We start from the raw sequence: 16907 nt of genomic DNA on the forward strand, positions 1-16907 counted from the left end.
AACATTCCATTTCGGTGCGGCTTGCAATTCCGCGAAACTCCTCGAATGATTTGTCTCGAGATAATTCGAGAGAGACGTCCCTTCCATAAAACTCCTCATTTCGGTTGCGGAGTAGCCACGAGCCCGTGAAATTTGACGAACGTCCGAGGTTCGAATCGCACGACTACGCGAGTCGCACTTCCGTTCATGCGCGTCGTGCGCGTCCTAGCCTCGAACCCGCACCGGAAGTGTCCTCGATCGGGCGACGAGATAACCTACTTCGCTGATAAACGTCGTTAAGTCGCTTCGACGACGTTATAAAACGTCTGTAAGGATTCCTCGATTTTATCGAGTCGAATCACGTCGCTCGATCGAGTGACCGAATCCCACGTGAAAATGAAGCGATAATTCTCATCGCGGCGGTGGGCGGAGGGGGTGGGAGAAAGAAGGAAGACTCGTTCGACGGAATATTCCGTTCCCCTCTTTCAAGTTACTTTCCGGATTTCCGGAGAGAAGGAACGGGAAGAAACCTTCGCCGAACGGAATTCTCTCTTCCTCGCGTCGCGTCATTTATTGGCGTCAATTGGCGAATGGCGAATGGCGTCGGTCAGTTGGCGGGGGAGGGGGAAGGTGGCGCCGCCCGCGCCGCCGCCGTCTGGCGTCGAGGCTAAGCCTCGCGGCGGCCCTGCGCGCCGTCGCGCGAACCCCGTTTTGTTTCCGTTGTTGCTACGAGGCCGTCTCGTCGCGCGCGAGGCATCGTTCAGTATCTCTCGTAGTCTCGTAGGTCTCGCGTCGCACGACGGAGTATACGGGGTTCGTTTACTAAAGATTACCGCGAACTGAACGTTCAGGTGAGTACGAGTGGCTAGATGTCCGGTTACGTTCGATAATTTCGATACCCGCGCTCTCGAGTGAAAAAATACTGCGATTTACGAGGTGGATTACGTCGCTAACCCCCCGTGTAACGTGATGTAACGCGGGACGATCGACCGCGAGGAAAGCACGCAGCACGCAGCGCGCTCTCCTACCCAGCTTTCGTTTCCGCGCGCCGGCCCGGGCGACCGGCGACCGCGACGCGTTTCGCGAGGAGGAGAGAATCCGCTTCGCGACGATCGGAGCACGCGGCCGCGCGTCGCGCATCTTTGTTTATGCTCGTCGGGCGTGTCGAAAACGCGGATCGTTCTTCCGCGGCCATTGTTCCGACTCGGGGTATCGCTCGCGGCGCAAATAACCGACGGGCGACGGCGCCTTCCCGCGTATCGATCGTCCACCCGATTCGGCGAGGAGCGCGAGTAGCGCGTGACGTCCGAGAGCCCGAGATCGGCGGTTTCTGAAAATTTCGACGCGCGCGGCGTCCCAATTGTCCCACGCGTACACGCCGGCGTGGCGCAACGAAATTTTTTTGTGTCTTGTTCTTTTCTTTCTCTCTCCCCCTCCCCGTCTCGACTCGTTCGCGCACGTATAGAAGGAATCCCTCGTGCGCGATCGCAACTTCCGGAAAGCCTCCGTATCTTTATTTCGCGAAGCATGTAAGCACCTCGTTACGTTGAAAAGACATCGAGAACGATTAACGACGGTTATACGTTATACGTAAGGCAGTAGTACGATACATGTATGTAGTGATCGAATAGTGAAAATAGTTAATCGGATCCAATAAAAAGATATTAAATTAATTTTGAGTTCCCGTATTCCTTGAAAGAGCAATTATAGAAACACCGTTCTCTGTTTGTTTATAAATAATTTAATAAAGCTTACTTTTAACCGCCTCTCGGTTAGTCTTGGAAAATAACGATTATCTTACGTTGTCATGTGATTAAACGGCAGGTTCTGCAGGTAGCCTGTTATGTAAGGTGTTTTTATATTTTCCTTTAAGAATGAGCACTCGAGTATTCGTTGGTGGATTAACGTACCGGGTGAGAGAGCGCGACCTTGAGAAGTTCTTCCGGAAATATGGTAGAATCAAGGAGGTCGCTATGAAGAATGGATTTGCCTTTGTGGTAAGTCTAATGTGATTTAATTGTTTTTTTTACAGTATGGTAGGGACAAGAGTCTATGTCGGTGGGCTTCCATACGGCACCAGGGAAAGAGACCTTGAGAGATTTTTCAGAGGCTACGGTCGTTTCCGTGATGTTCTCATCAAGAATGGTTATGGCTTTGTTGTGAGTATCTGTATCCAGCTGTAAATACCTCGAGTAACACTTTGCGTAGCTCAGTTTGGTCCTGTAACGCCGTTTGTGTTCCCGCGATGTTCGTATTCCCCCGTGTTTCTTTGCGACTGACGTTTTTTTGGAGTTGGCGAGTCACGTTTCTCAGCTTGATGATTATTCTATAAAATATACTTATATTTATGCATTCTAAATGTATTTGAAAATTTGTTTTTATATTGACAAATTGAATTTACTCTAAAAACTATTCATATTTGATACTGCGATCATTGATGTGGCAATGCTTTTGAATAAAGAGAGACAAAATTTGCTCTCGAAAGATAGTTACTCGTTTCTTTATCGCGATTTGGACCAAAGTGGGTAAGCTGCAGAGTGTTAAATTACAAATACAACTCGATAACCCGAGTTGACCTGACCCGAGCCCTGAGCACACTGGTACTGTGGCGGTATAGTGGAGCTGTGTGCTGCTTATCATCGATTGTTCTGCAAAAGCTTTGTAAGTTATATATAACCGCAGAAACTAAATCATTTATATAATGGGCCATGTATTACCAGATACTTATAACAATAATTTGAAATTTTTTAAGCACTTACGATAATCAAGGTTACGCACTCTTGTATAGTTATGTACTTGTAGTATTATTTGATAATGTACGATTTATTTGTTAAGTCAAATAATGATATATCCTACTCTAAAACTTTTGCAGGAAGCAATAAAAAAATGTACTGAATATAGTTTCAGATAATTCAATTATGAACATATTAAAGTCTCTTGTTGCTGCCATCAACATTGTGTACATTTAAACATTTTTATCACATCTGTGGTAGTTTATATATATATATATATATATATATATATATATATATATAATGTATATTTCGTAAATAATACAGCGATGTTATAAAGCGTTATTATAAAAGCTTTTTTAATATTAATATATATAATTTTTATATATAAATGCGTTAGTATGGTACGAGCGATATTATAGCATGCGAACAATATTTGAATAACAAAGCTACATTTTATTTCTCGATAATAATGAAAAAATTCTTTCTTCGTAGGAATTTGATGACTATAGGGATGCTGACGACGCTGTGTACGAACTAAACGGAAAGGAACTTTTAGGAGAAAGGTAATGCAATCATATTTTACTTACAATTAGTGTATGAAACATACATGTAATAGGCGATTATATTAGGCGGAATGGTATAGGTAGCATGTTTGCATGACTGAATAGTTTCTATAACAATCCATTTAGTATGTGGATTGTTATTGTGATTACGTTAATGTTTGATTAATTATAATCATAATATTATTGGTACTGGGGGTTCTTTGTTCAAACTAAGCAAGTTTTAATTCATTATGCTAACACACTAAGAGTGAGTTAAATTTGGTATCATCGAAATTAACTAACGTCATATAACAGATATAATTCCTCCCTATATATCTTTATGATATGTCATATCAAATATTTATTCTATTAAGAATACATTATTTCATGTACAGAGGTAAATTGCAATAGTTTAGCCTATACGATCACGTTTAAAACATTATCTTTTAAAATTCATGAAAATTATTTATTGTAGCATAATATATCGCAATATAGCTAACTTGTAATAGTTTATTTTTAGTGCGTTGTGTTGATGCTATATTGAGCCATAAAGATCTTCTGATTTACATAATAAATATTTTCTTCTGACTAATTGATTAAATCCGAAATTACTCAACCCTAAATGGCTTAACTTTACTGGTGATTAATGTCTAAGTTATTTAAGAAATTGAATCTTTTAGGCTCCTTAAAAGTATTGAAAAAAATAAATATTTGTTACTTGCGAATTATTTATAATTTAACTCACAATATTTCCTTCTAGATCGACAAATACAACATCTTGTTATCTTAAGTAAACAGTTTATTATCAATTTATCTTGCTTTTGTTGCGTCACTTGAGATTAGATTGATATGTGAGAAGCAATAGCATTCGAATAACGAGAAAATTAAGACCAATACAACGTTCAAAGTAATATTCTCTGGAAAATTTTCATCTCCACGTGCTTTCCGCTTACTTTCTGTTTTTCTTTTGGGAATTTATGTAAGTGTGTCAATAATATTAGTAGCTTCTATATGGAAAAAAATAACAGTGGATTTCAACATAGACTAAACGTTGTAAAAGCTGACAAAATGCGGTCGAATGCGGTAGCGGTATACTTAACGCTCTAATAATCGCTTTAATTGTATATTTCAACCTGTACCAGTAATATTATTCGCTGTTGCTTCTATTTGATTAAAGACAAATGTACAGTGCACAATTATCTGTTCGCATTCAACGGGCAATCCATTAATGCCTTTAATTTTGTATCTATAGTAAACGGCGTCTGTCCTCCAAATTAACGATTGGACATTTATCGAGATAAAATGTGTCTTAAATGATTTACCGCCATTTTGAACTACTTCCATCAATTCCCCGAGTAGAAAAAGTCATTGTAATAATATGTCTTCGTCTGGAAAAATGTTATATTGCTTCTTTTTTGCCGAAAAATTTGGCACATATGCTTTTTCATAAATTCATCGTGTGATCCTATATAAACGCATCGTCGTACTCTAAGCAAGAAAAAAAGAGAGAAAATTTAAATATATTATAAGGATCACGGATATAATTATGAAAAAGCTGATGGATGTGGTGAAAAAAAAATAATTCGGTGATAAGTAGCATTGTGTAAGGAAAACAGTTTAGACTATGTAAGGAACGAGAACGGGTCATAAAAGAGAGAGAGTGCGCGCGAGAGAGAGATAGGGGGAAAGAAAAAGAGAGAGGGGACAGCGCCTCGGACGAAACCGGACGATAGAGATTCTGAGAGAGAGAGGGGACGGATGATATTTGAACGGATATCGCGGAGAAAGGAGACTGAGGAATGGAAAGAAAAGGAAGGAAGGAAGGAAGCAGCTTTAGAGAGTAAGAATTAGTCGTGGACTTAGGCGGGGTTTTGTTGGGTGTGTTTCAGAGTGGCGGTGGAGATAGCACGGGGTGTTTCAGGGAGGCGAGGCGACCGTGGCTACGGACGCTCACGCTCCTGGAGAGACAAGTAAGCATATCCAATGTGTCTTGTTACAGAATTACTGTAGAGAGGGCTCGGGGGACACCTAGGGGTAGTGACCAGTGGCGCTATGGTGACTCCCGTGGTGGTTATGGGGACTCGAGGCGATCTGCGTAAGACACGCTATCCTTTTTTTTATTTTATCAGAGCGATCATTATCCCTTCCTCCCCTGCAGGCTGCCGGCTCGGGATGTGCGAAATCCCAACGATTGATCAATTTGTTATCCGTTCGTTCGGGTAACTTTTTCTTGTGTATAATTTTTTGTTTTCTTTTTTTTTAAATTTGTTTTTCGTTAAATTCGTTTGTTGCTTTATATTGACTCTCGAGGTTTTTTTCTATTCCACCTAATCGATTTCGCACATCGTCCGCACAGGGAAGAACGTTACCTTGGATATTGATAAGCTCTAGCGTAGAGAGGGCGTAGAGACGAGTGATAAACCACGCGTTTGCAAACTTCTCTTGCCTTTGCGCATATAAAAATACGTTTAATTAGAGATCGAATTATCTTCTGAATTGGTTGTCTTGGATTTGACTACTACTCTCCAGAGTACGTCGAATTGTCAAAGTTTCACCGCGATGAAAAAGTGATAGCAAGATAACGCCTAGCGATACCCTCCCAGACATTATGTTTATTGCTGGTAGTTGAACCGAGATGAACCGATGTAATTGGTGACTAATAGATGTGTGGTATTATGTTTGTTACAGCCGAGACGATATGCGGCACGACAGGTACGCTATTGCTGCATTTTGAATAGATTTGATTCGATTGGAACAGGTGATTGATTGTGTGCCTGAGCAATGAGTGCAGATCTGTAGTTATTTGCTGAAGGTTTAACCGACGATCCGTTATTTCTGTTCACATGACATCCCTTTTTGCAGAGATAGTGTGAACAGAAACACGAGGACTGCATCTAGCTACAAGCAATCATTGCCCAGGTACATACATCCAATGTTACGCTCTAACGATTACAACTTAACTTACATAAACTTTACTATTGCAAATGTCTTGAATTATATCATTATTTATTACGTTTTATATCATACTTTCATTTGCTACATTAACGTAAAGTCAGGTCCAAGACAAACCTGCTTGCTTTAGAGACATACATGTAGATAATAGCCAGTCTTTTTCCTATTTTAGATACGGCCCGCCGACACGTACCGAGTATCGCCTCACCGTGGAGAATTTGTCAAGCCGTGTCAGTTGGCAGGTAAGTGACACACGTGTCTTGCTTATCTTTTTCTTGCATTTTTTACCGATACTTACCTTCGTTGGTTTGATTACTATTCGCGATTCCAGAGAAAACGTTGCACTGCTTTATATGGGTTTTTCGAGTTTATATATCACTCCAAATCTCTAAGTTTTGCCGAGTTTTTCCGCAGTCCGTTTCTACCAAATTCCACGCGTGTCGATAATACAAAGCATTTCTTTCTTTTGTTCTTCAATTGTCTTTTGTTTCATTTTACGTTTATTTACTCAGAAAAGAGAACCCTATTTTGGAATGTAGAAAGATGTAAGATTTTGATCAAGTAAGTCTATGGCAAAAATTGAAGTCAGATTTTCATATACATGTGCAAAAATACATTTTCTATGAGAAAAGAAAAACGAGAGAGAAAAAAATCTATATGGACAAAGATATCAGAATTGACACGTGCGACGTGCAAGAGATACATGGCATATCGTCATACCTGATACAAGGACATAGGCATGCACGAAGGAACTCGGAGTAACAACGTGACCCGTACTGTGATGAAACGAACGCAGCCAGACACTATTGGACAAAGTTCAGTGGACGCCGTGGACGCGAAGAGCTGTAAAGCGGAAGATACGAAGGAACGAATATGGATGGAGACGATAGAGCGATGCAGATGAATGCAAACGATATGTGGGAAATACCAGGACGCAAACAGATGCTTTTAAAACACAAAAAAGAGTCATACTGACGAATTGAAATAAAGACTGCACGTGAACCAAGTCTTACTTGATCAATTTACATTGTGTATATTCGTATATTACATATTAACATATATAATCTATAAAAGTATATTTTTTTTTTATATCTATCGTTGCACTTTTCCAATGATTGGTTATTTGACGAAAAGATATTTCTCTCGATTGTTCGACGTTACTTTTTCAATTTATTATTTCATTTACGTTCGGCCAACAGTTTGAGAAAAAAACAAAATAAAATTGATGTTCTTTCCGAAGAGCCATATCCTCTTCGCCGAGGAGGGGCGACCGGTAGGGCCAATAGACTGATGATGTGCGATGATAGAGATGACGATGCACGCGATGGGCCCGCCTTGAGGTCAAGTGGCACCAGGTTGGTTTCTGAGGTGTCCCGGGTGACAGAGAGAGCCGCGTGGCACTGGGATGTACACCTACCATCACCTATCTACCATCATACTACTACTCACGCGCAGTAATACGTGGTGGAATCCCGGTGAAATCCCAGTGATAGGGTTATCGTGCGTACTTCGATCCTCTTCATCGTGATCACTGGGGGAAAAAAAAGAAAGAAAGATCCAACCGCCGCTATCTACTTTATCCATCTGGGAAACAAACACTTGTTTACGTAAACAACCTCCACCATCAATATATATCACTCTTCCTATTACTATAAACCGACATGGTCATAATTCAGTACCTTCACCATCGACCATCATTACAACCACCACCACCACCACCATCACATCTACCACTCCACTGTGACTGTCATTGCTACTGGTACGCCACCCAACCTAGCCATCTAGTAAGTCAGGCAACGGCCACACCCATGAGGGCATACGCGGGCCGAAACCCGAACCATCCGCGACTGCGCCACACAGATCCGTTCGACCCGACCGAGCGCCGTGTGTGTCTGGCCTTTCTCTCTGTCCGTAAGCAAGGTGGTGCCTGGGCCCAAGGTAAATGCGTCACCTTAACCGAGTGTACTTTTAGATATACACATATATATCTATTATAATTACACACTCTTGAACGTGGTCTTGTTCACATATGTACTATATATTTATATAATTATTATATACCTATCTATACACCTCATTATTTAATATTACTGTGCACCATAGCTCAGCGTACATCGAACCATTGAGACGTTTTACGAAGCTCGGAGCTGTGCACGCGCAACTAAATGCGAAACCGGAGATAGGGAATCACTAGTAATATATTTATGTGCTCGAAATTAGAAATTTACTAACTTGTTGGTCAAATCAATCTTGTATTTTTGCGTACTTCGACTACATAATTCGGGATTTTCTTTATTCTTCACGATAAATGTCTTTCTATCGTCACGTATATATTTTATCAGAATTTTCCGTTCGAATAGCGAAAGACCAACTTTTCTTTATGCAAAACAATTTGCATTATTACACTATATATTTTGAATGTAGCAAGCGAGGAATATTTCAGAAGAAATTCGTCCAGCGTCAGAAATATATCTTCGGCAATGGCATGCGTGAGCGTTCTAGTTTTCTTTTCTTTTTTTTTTTCTCTACCATGGAAAACACTTGCGCTTGGACCTTGAGAGACACCGGCACAACTCTCAGAAAGGCCGTCGCCATGTGGTATCCCGCAGATACGGAGTCGTCTGCGCTCTCTCGTACTCACCGTAAAACGACGGGCATACAGGCACATCTGTCCACCTAGTACTTCCACAACACTAAAGCCGTACCTGGTTCCCACAGAGAGACAGAGAGATATACATAAAGTACATCTCCCAGTGATGAATGAACGCAAACGGACCACTGGACAATATCCACCTTCACTCGCAGATATCCCTTATGAGGAATGACTGTGAAGCATTAGACTAGATCGTGGAAGAAACAACGGAACAGAAAGAGAACGGATAATATGGAAGAGACATCATACTCACAATGTGGAGAGTGACACTTGTAACATTAAGAGAAGAGATCCACAAAAGTGTGACACGGGAGAAGAATCATTAATGAATTCACTCTGCTTTCATTTTTAGCGAAAAATTAACAATTTTTACCTTTTTGCCTCAATTCCTTGTTTTCCGAATTTGCTTTTTCTATTTTATTGCGATGTAAAATGTAGTGTTCAGATAACCTTCGAAACTTCTGCTGAATAATTATGTATATATATATATTTGTTGACATTTTTTTATTTTCGCTTTATAGCAATTCTTTTCCGTTTATGCATATAATTCTTTCTGAAGAATTATATATTATTCAAAAAACGGTATATTAAATTTAAATATATTGCATTTATATCAATACTTTTTTACCACATATAGATATTCTGATATATTAAAGAATAAAGTTAGAAATATTACACTGAAGAAATATCGCATCTATTACTTTTGTAATTATATTGTGAGCCGTTCTGTAGAAATAACAACATATTTTGCTCCAAAAATATTGATTGACTTGTATAAATGTTGCATTACGTAAAATATGTCTCGTTCTACAGAGCGGAGTTGTGTCTGGGTATATATATATAAAATTATAATCACGTTTGTTTTGAAGATTGAATTGCATAAAAAGAAAGGTTGCGTCGATAAACGGATACTAAATTCGAGCACGCAATTTGGTAACGGTCTCTACACTGAAGACGCGAGCAGATGTAGATATCATCTATACTGATCTTTTTCTCTAGTCGAATAGACCCAGGTTACCTCCCGCAAGAAAAGAAATCGAAATAAAGTATAACGTATGAGTGCACAGGATATATTTTAACCTGCGCGATACATCAGACTAGGAACACAGTATAGTAAACTCCAACTACTAATTCTAAATCTATTCGCATACTTATGCAAATTAGCATAGAGAAATATATTAATTCTGGTTCTTGTGTGATGTTCAGGATTTGAAGGATTACATGAGACAGGCTGGAGAAGTGACGTATGCCGATGCTCATAAGCAACGTAGAAACGAGGGGTAAGTGACGTATATTAATTACAGGAATGATAAGTAGAATTAAGTTGCGTTCTAGTTGAGCGAAGCACATTCATGAAAATCTGCGTATCTGCATTGTCTTGTGTAAATGCATTGATCTAACGATCCATATGTGTGATTTTGTTGCAGAGTTGTCGAATTCGCGACGTACTCCGACTTGAAGAACGCTATCGATAAATTAGACGACACAGAATTGAATGGTCGCAGGATCAGACTCATCGAAGACAAGAGGCGCGGCCGTCGTTCAAGATCTTCTAGCTCGAGATCGCGCTCCCGATCTCGATCTCGATCGCGTCGTCGGTCGCGCTCTCGTTCAAGGTATAATCGTCGTTCTCGATCCCGATCAAGGTAATGTCGGGGCGACATTACGTCACCTGTTATGTTTTATATTATGATTTATCTTTGTCTATGTACGGTCTCTTGTAGTTCGTTCGACGATCTATACAAAGCGATCGATTCATTATTATTATTTTTTTTATTTATTTTGAATTGCATTTCTGTCATTACGTTTTTCTTTTAGTTGTTTTGCGTTAAACAAAATGATGTATGTTACAACTTAATTTTTTGTAAACTGATTATAAATTCGTTTCTGTGAATTGTTTTATTTGAACGTGAGATCAGACGAAGTTTCGTTCCTTGCCTATTATCGCAAATCACATAACGAAATGGTTTCGCGATGATGTCGGAAGTCGTTTTAAAACATTTAAATACGTCTTATCGCTGCGCTTTCCGTAATACAGGAGCCGTCGCAGTTCTCGTAGCCACAGCCGTCGTAGTTCCCGTTCCAAGTCAAGGGCACACTCCAAGTCCAAGTCCAAGTCTAAATCCAAATCTCCCGAGCGTAGTCGTTCACGCTCAAAATCCAAGTAAGTATTTTAAAATTATTCTATGATCACGTTTGTGTGTTCCGTCAGTTTACACTTTTCTCTATTTATAATTATATATATATATATATATATATATATATATATATATACACATATATATGTAGGTCTGGAAGTATGTTCCGGGACTTTTATTTTTGATATCGGTATATTCCGGGACATTTGGCAGTTTCCAGGACTGTCCTGGAAAAAATTGATGTCCTACGGCATTTTTCGGGACAGTTTTTTGAATCTGATTACATATATATGCGTTATATTCCAGGACTGTACATTTCAAAAAACGTAAACAGTCCCGGAACATACCTCTGGACCTACATATATATTTATATATATGTATATATATGTATATATTTGTTTCACTTATTTTATTTTTTTTTCTTGCGCAGTTAGTCGTCACAGTCAGTGTACACTTTCATTCCCATTTATTATTGGCATTGTTTTTGGGCTGGCTACGTGCCTTGAGCTCTCACGCTTAATCACGCTTTATATGCGTTCACCTACTCACCGCGCTTAGAAAACGACAAAAGAAAGAAAGCGAGTTTCTTTGCATTTTGTCAATTTTTTCTATTTTCGTATCCCTTTCATTTTTTGAACTATAATTTTGCAGATCAAGAGACCGCTCAAAGTCGAAATCTAAGTCAAAGTCCAAATCCAGATCTCGTTCTAGGTCCAAGGCTGAGAGGTCAAAGTCCAGGTCGCAGTCCAAATCCAAAGCCAAGTCTCCCTCAAAGTGAGTCCTCTCGCTGGCCTGTGTTCTTTAATCGATACATAGTTGGCGCAAGAAAATAAAATATTTTCAAGTGACGACACAAGTAATAAACGTCCTAAATGTTCCTCCTTTCAGGGATAGGTCGAGCCGCGAGCGTTCCAGAGGCGACAGATCCCGATCCCGATCGGGAAGCAAACATAGCAAGAGCCGTAGCCGCTCTCGTTCGCCCATGAATGGAGATAAATCGCCGGACAGCAGTAAACAGAAAGCCGACTAAGAGCAAAGAGATAAAAAAGATCAGCAAACTGCTATTTCGCCTTTTTTTTTCTTTCACCATTTTTTATATCAAGTCACATTTAAAAATCAATACCTATCTTGTACCTTTTCCGATCATTAATCGTAATAATGTATATTGATCGAAGCTCGATTACCTCGATATTTAATTTAGACTATCCACGATCGGGGTTTCATTTTAAAAATGCAACATTGTTGTTGATTTGAGGCAACTTATGATTTAATTTTTTTTTCTTAATCTTAAATTATGATTAGCCACGTTTTTTGCTTCTTTCATTTTTTATTATTTTTTCTTAGGTATCAGTTTAAGTTTAGCGATACACATCATCCGACTTAAACGATTCGCGCATTTAGATAAGATATTCTTTATTATTCATACGTCTGAGAATATAAATTTTCAATGTATCGCCGTACAGTAATACGAGCTCCCTTATAATGGCTTTTTGTATATATTCCTAACGGTTACATTACAATAAGAAAGTATGTGACGTGTATTAAATTTAGTGGTAAGAGGTATTTCAACCGTCAATAAAAGTTCATGTCAATGCAGATTAATATTTCATATCCAAATCGTTCCAAGCCGTTCCTAGTTATTTGTTTCGAACTTCAATTATGTAGATATTATCGAGTTGCACATTAGTATATTTTTATTTATTTATAAAAAACAATTTGTTACATAGTATATATACATAGAGAAGGGAGTTGTAGAAGGCGATAATTAACATTCCGTTCGACCATTGTAATTTCAAAAAATTTAATTCAGTTTGACTCGCTTCAAACTAACGTAAAAATTATCGTATATCTATTATGCCGTATCTGGAAAAAAAAACCTACGAAATTGTATCGGTTTTTACTCAATTATTTCGGGTTCTCAGCTAAACCTAACGTAGCCGGACGAACATATGACGCGCAGATGGGCCCGCATGTGCGCAGGAAACTGATGACTCACCGACGTGTGTCAACCCCCGATACTCTCTCGTCTTCTGTTCCCTTTCACCCCCTCCCTAACGCGGCGGGAATAGATTATCGCGAAACGGATTGTTCAGCTGAAAAAGGAGAGAGAGAGAAAAACAAGGGAAAGGACATGAGACGAACGGCACGGCAATGGCAACGTATAAAAAAATCGTCGCCGAAAGAAGAGGGAAGAGGTCGCGCCGTGTCGGCGTCGTTCAATGTCAGATTTGCGGCGCGGCGCCGGCGGTGCGTCGAACGTGAATTCCCGGTCGTCGCTGAGAGGGTGAGTCAGTTACCCCTCCGCACAGGGTTGCCAGATGTTCTGGGTGGGAGGTAGCCGATAGTCTTTTGCAAAGTAGCCCATAATCGCCATTTTGTATACCGACCAATCAGATTTTTGTCGCGCGTATGAAAACATACTATAAGAAATATATATCGTCGCGGAGCCTATAAATAGCAAACTTTATCCAGTTCAAATCGACATTCCTTGTAATTTATATTGGTTGAAAATATTTTATTTTATTCAATACCTACCAGCACATTTTTTTTTTTTTTTATCCTAAATCTATGCCTTTACATACATCTTCACATTTATCTTTATAATTATACCTAAATACAAAAGAAAGCAAATAGAAGATATCGCACATATTTATGTAGAAAATTATTTTATAAAACTAAAAATAGATATAAGAAAAATTATTTTACAGAACGAAATATCTAGATATTTAAAAAAATTTTTAAAATTATTAGAAAGTTAATCTTTGTATATGTTATTCTAATCTTTAGTACTATCTTTGGTACGATTTATATCGAAAGTATATACGTTTCATATTATACGATGTTATCGTCATCCTGTGCAAATAATGTCATCGTCTCATTTAGGCATTCTTCTGAGTCTTCTGACTCGTTTGCAGTTGAAGTTCCTGGAGTATTTTCAGTTATCGGTAGCTTAATATCGTACATTTTCGACGTAAACTTCTCATACATAAGATTAGATGGCACGAATCTTTGGCAGCAAATCTTTTTTGCATGAAAGTGCGTTCGTATTCTCAAGATGGCATCGAGCATCTTGAAATTTATTTTATTTCGCGGTTTCGTTTTAGTGGCATTCATCACCGAAAAAACTCGTTCGACTACTGCATTGCTAAATGGTAACGACAAAATTTTTAATGCAAATTTAGCCAATTTTTCGAATGGTTGATAACCTCTAGCATCTTTATATATACGAACATTAGACCAGAATGCGGTAGAACTTTTCATAACTTGGTCCGGAAAATGTGATGACCAATCAATGAAGGGAAGTTTTCGCAATTGACTCTCTACCTCGGAAAGATCGGTCTGATTATCAAGCAAAGCTATCGGCAAATCTTCGACAGATACTTTTTTTGTCGTGCTCAATATTGATTTCACGCACAGTTTCGTCGATGTCTTTAAGATTGACATGTTGCTCGGAATTCGTTTTAGAAGCTCTGTCAGTAAAGTAATTAAATACTGATAGCACCGAGCTTTGACATCGTTCAACTCTTCGGAGTTTAAGTTGTACGCTGTAGCCGCATTCTTGAACTCGATCCCGAAATCCACATTACTCAATGATTGCCGAGCCATCTCGTTATTTAATGCTTCTTCGATGCAATTGAATTTCGCTTCGGTCTTAATCGCGTTTGCCATGAAAAGTGGTTTAATAATGCGAGTAGCAACTGACAGTACGAGCGCCGTCAAGGATTCATACGCCATTGTAATCTCTTGTTGCGTACTTTGAAATAAAATGTTTGCTTCGTTAACTTCATACAAAATCGACTTCAGGAAGATTAGATACAGGTGATTTGCCGGGTCCTTGTACATGCTGCATAATGTTCTCGCGGTATAGCATTTCTCTTTTCCTGCGGCTATTACTTCAAAATGCGTTTTCAGCTCTATCCATTGATATAATATCCGTTTTACTGCTCCTTCCCACGCTAGCCAACGGGTTGCAGATAACTGTACGAGATTAAGAAGCGCTTTGTTATGATCATTGATCAAGTTGAACAAATCTGCATAGTGAGCACGTCTCAACGGACTGTTCGCGAACCAATTTCTCGTTTCTCGCACCAGGAACTCAAGAGATGAAGGCAATACTTCCGATGCTTTTGAACTGCATAGGTGCAGCGAATGGCAAATACATCGTACATTCTGAAGCTGTGGCAATGGAACTCTTTCCCTCAGAAGAATGAATAATGAGTGATTTTTACCGCACAAGTTACTGGCACCATCCGTGCCTATGCCTATTAAATTTTTTACAGGCAAATTCACTTCTTTCAAATAATTAACGAGACTATCGTATAAAGCGACTGCAGTCGTCTCGATTATCGGTATTATTCCTAGAAATTGTGTCACAATATCCCTCTGTATCAAATTAAAATACCTTATGCACACGGCCATATATTTTTTTACTGATATATCAGTTGATTCGTCTACAATTAATGAATAAGGCTCATTTCCTACATCTTCGACTAGCTCAATCAACAACGCCGGCGAAATAACATTAGATATCAGCTTAGAGCACTTGGTGCGATGCATACGTAACGACTCTAAAGTACTCTTCTTCCCGAGTTGTATAAGCAGATCGCTTAAATGATCTATACTGTTTACTGCATTGTGTGTAGCTACATATACTGCCAGTTTGAGATCCATTGCTTTATTTTCATTTGCAACAACGTCAATACCGCAATTATTTAATTTCTTCTGTTTGACCGTGAAGGTTGCCGCATTGTCCCGATGCATCTTCGTCTTACTATGCTTCTCGAGATCATTTTTTTGAGCACGTAGTCCTGTCTTGCAAATTTTGCAATACGCTTCGGTAGTTGCATTAGGATCATCATTGCGCTGCAGCCATCCTATAAAGTAATCCGAAAGCTCGCTATATACAAATAATGTTTAAATGATTTGCATTCAGCTGTATATAGTCGCGTATAACAGCGAGTCATCATTTGAATTGTGCGACAAAAGCTGGATTCAGACAGGACGCATCAAGCATCAAGCAGCGAGCAGCAACCCAATCAGCGAGGTGATATCAGCAGTGGCGTAGAAAATATCGTCTCGCTGATTGGGTTGCTGCTCGCTGCTTGATGCTTGACGCGTCCTGTCTGAATCCAGCTAAAAACGGCGGTGCGTTTCCGAACTTTACCGAGAAAGGCGATTGAAGGCAGATTGACTGATATTTTTATACAATTTTCGAGTAATGATTTATCATGTATGATTATAAATTAGATAATGATTATATATTAGAATTTTGTAAATAGCAAATCTTGAAAAATTTAATCAGTACAAGTACATATAACGCAAAATTATAGGTTAAATCATATATGGATTATACCACTAAATTCCGGCAAGGCTTGCCATGCTGCTCTATATTTTTTGGCGTATTTGCCATACTTTCCCATTATTTATTCAAGACTCAGCTCATGTAAATACACAATAAATATAAGTCACAGCCTCAGCTCAATTTTTTCCAAATAATTTCAAACGTGAAGAGTGACCACAGATTGCAAACACATAAGACATAAATATCTAGACTCCAGACCACTTATCTGAAACTTATCGCGCCATAGACGCCAAAATGTATTAAGAGTTAAAAGTATTACATTGGCTGCGATTCATTGGCATGGATATCACCTAGATCGGTAACTTGGCAATAGACATGTCTCGTAACTAGATTTATAAAAATTAGAAAAAAATTCTTGTAAATTGCAAGAGCCTAAAATCGTTAGAGTAAGTTTCAGAATAGCCCATTTGGGCGACAGGCGATTTCTTAGATTTTTCGATCGCCGTTTGGCGGCGAGATAGCCCAAATGGCGATAAATCGCCCAATCTGGCAACCCTGCCTCCGCATGACGGTCAAGGAGACGATCGGAAGAAACTCGGAGGAAAG

The 16907-nt window shown here is 39.2% G+C and overlaps 2 protein-coding genes across 13 annotated transcripts; one reads left to right on the forward strand and one right to left on the reverse strand.

Annotated features, from left to right (window-relative positions):
- The first annotated feature begins 668 nt into the window (after positions 1–668).
- B52 (serine and arginine rich splicing factor B52) lies at positions 669–12595 on the forward strand. 12 transcript variants are annotated; one of them, XM_077417421.1, is made up of 12 exons: positions 669–830; positions 2012–2138; positions 3207–3277; positions 5256–5351; positions 5945–5968; positions 6119–6175; positions 6381–6450; positions 10068–10141; positions 10289–10507; positions 10900–11025; positions 11651–11773; positions 11888–12595. In XM_077417421.1, exons 2-12 carry the CDS (start codon positions 2013–2015, stop codon positions 12027–12029), a joined length of 1128 nt encoding a protein of 375 aa, XP_077273547.1. In that variant the 5' UTR covers positions 669–830; position 2012; the 3' UTR covers positions 12030–12595. The 12 variants fall into 12 exon arrangements, with proteins under 12 accessions (XP_077273547.1, XP_077273553.1, XP_077273557.1 ...); XM_077417427.1 differs by having other exon boundaries at positions 11711–11773; XM_077417423.1 differs by lacking the exon at positions 5256–5351 and adding an exon at positions 5146–5226 and having other exon boundaries at positions 670–830.
- A 711-nt stretch (positions 12596–13306) lies between these two features.
- LOC143903639 (general transcription factor II-I repeat domain-containing protein 2A-like) lies at positions 13307–16854 on the reverse strand. Its single transcript, XM_077417418.1, has one exon. The coding sequence runs from the start codon at positions 15758–15760 to the stop codon at positions 13832–13834; it is 1929 nt and encodes a 642-aa protein (XP_077273544.1). The 5' UTR covers positions 15761–16854; the 3' UTR covers positions 13307–13831.
- Positions 16855–16907: the final 53 nt, after the last annotated feature.

Source organism: Temnothorax americanus, unplaced genomic scaffold (assembly GCF_048541705.1).
Source record: "Temnothorax americanus isolate GAGA-0224 unplaced genomic scaffold, ASM4854170v1 Scaffold49, whole genome shotgun sequence".
NCBI lineage: Eukaryota > Metazoa > Arthropoda > Insecta > Hymenoptera > Formicidae > Temnothorax > Temnothorax americanus.

Coding starts and splice junctions, on each gene's coding strand:
- B52 (XM_077417421.1), top strand. CDS start 2,013: ATGGTAGGGACAAGAGTCTATGTCGGTGGGCTTCCATACGGCACCAGG. Junction 5,352..5,944: donor GGGGACTCGAGGCGATCTGC/GTAAGACACGCT, acceptor TGTTTGTTACAG/CCGAGACGATATGCGGCACG. Junction 5,969..6,118: donor GACGATATGCGGCACGACAG/GTACGCTATTGC, acceptor CCCTTTTTGCAG/AGATAGTGTGAACAGAAACA.
- LOC143903639 (XM_077417418.1), bottom strand. CDS start 15,760: ATGCATCGGGACAATGCGGCAACCTTCACGGTCAAACAGAAGAAATTA.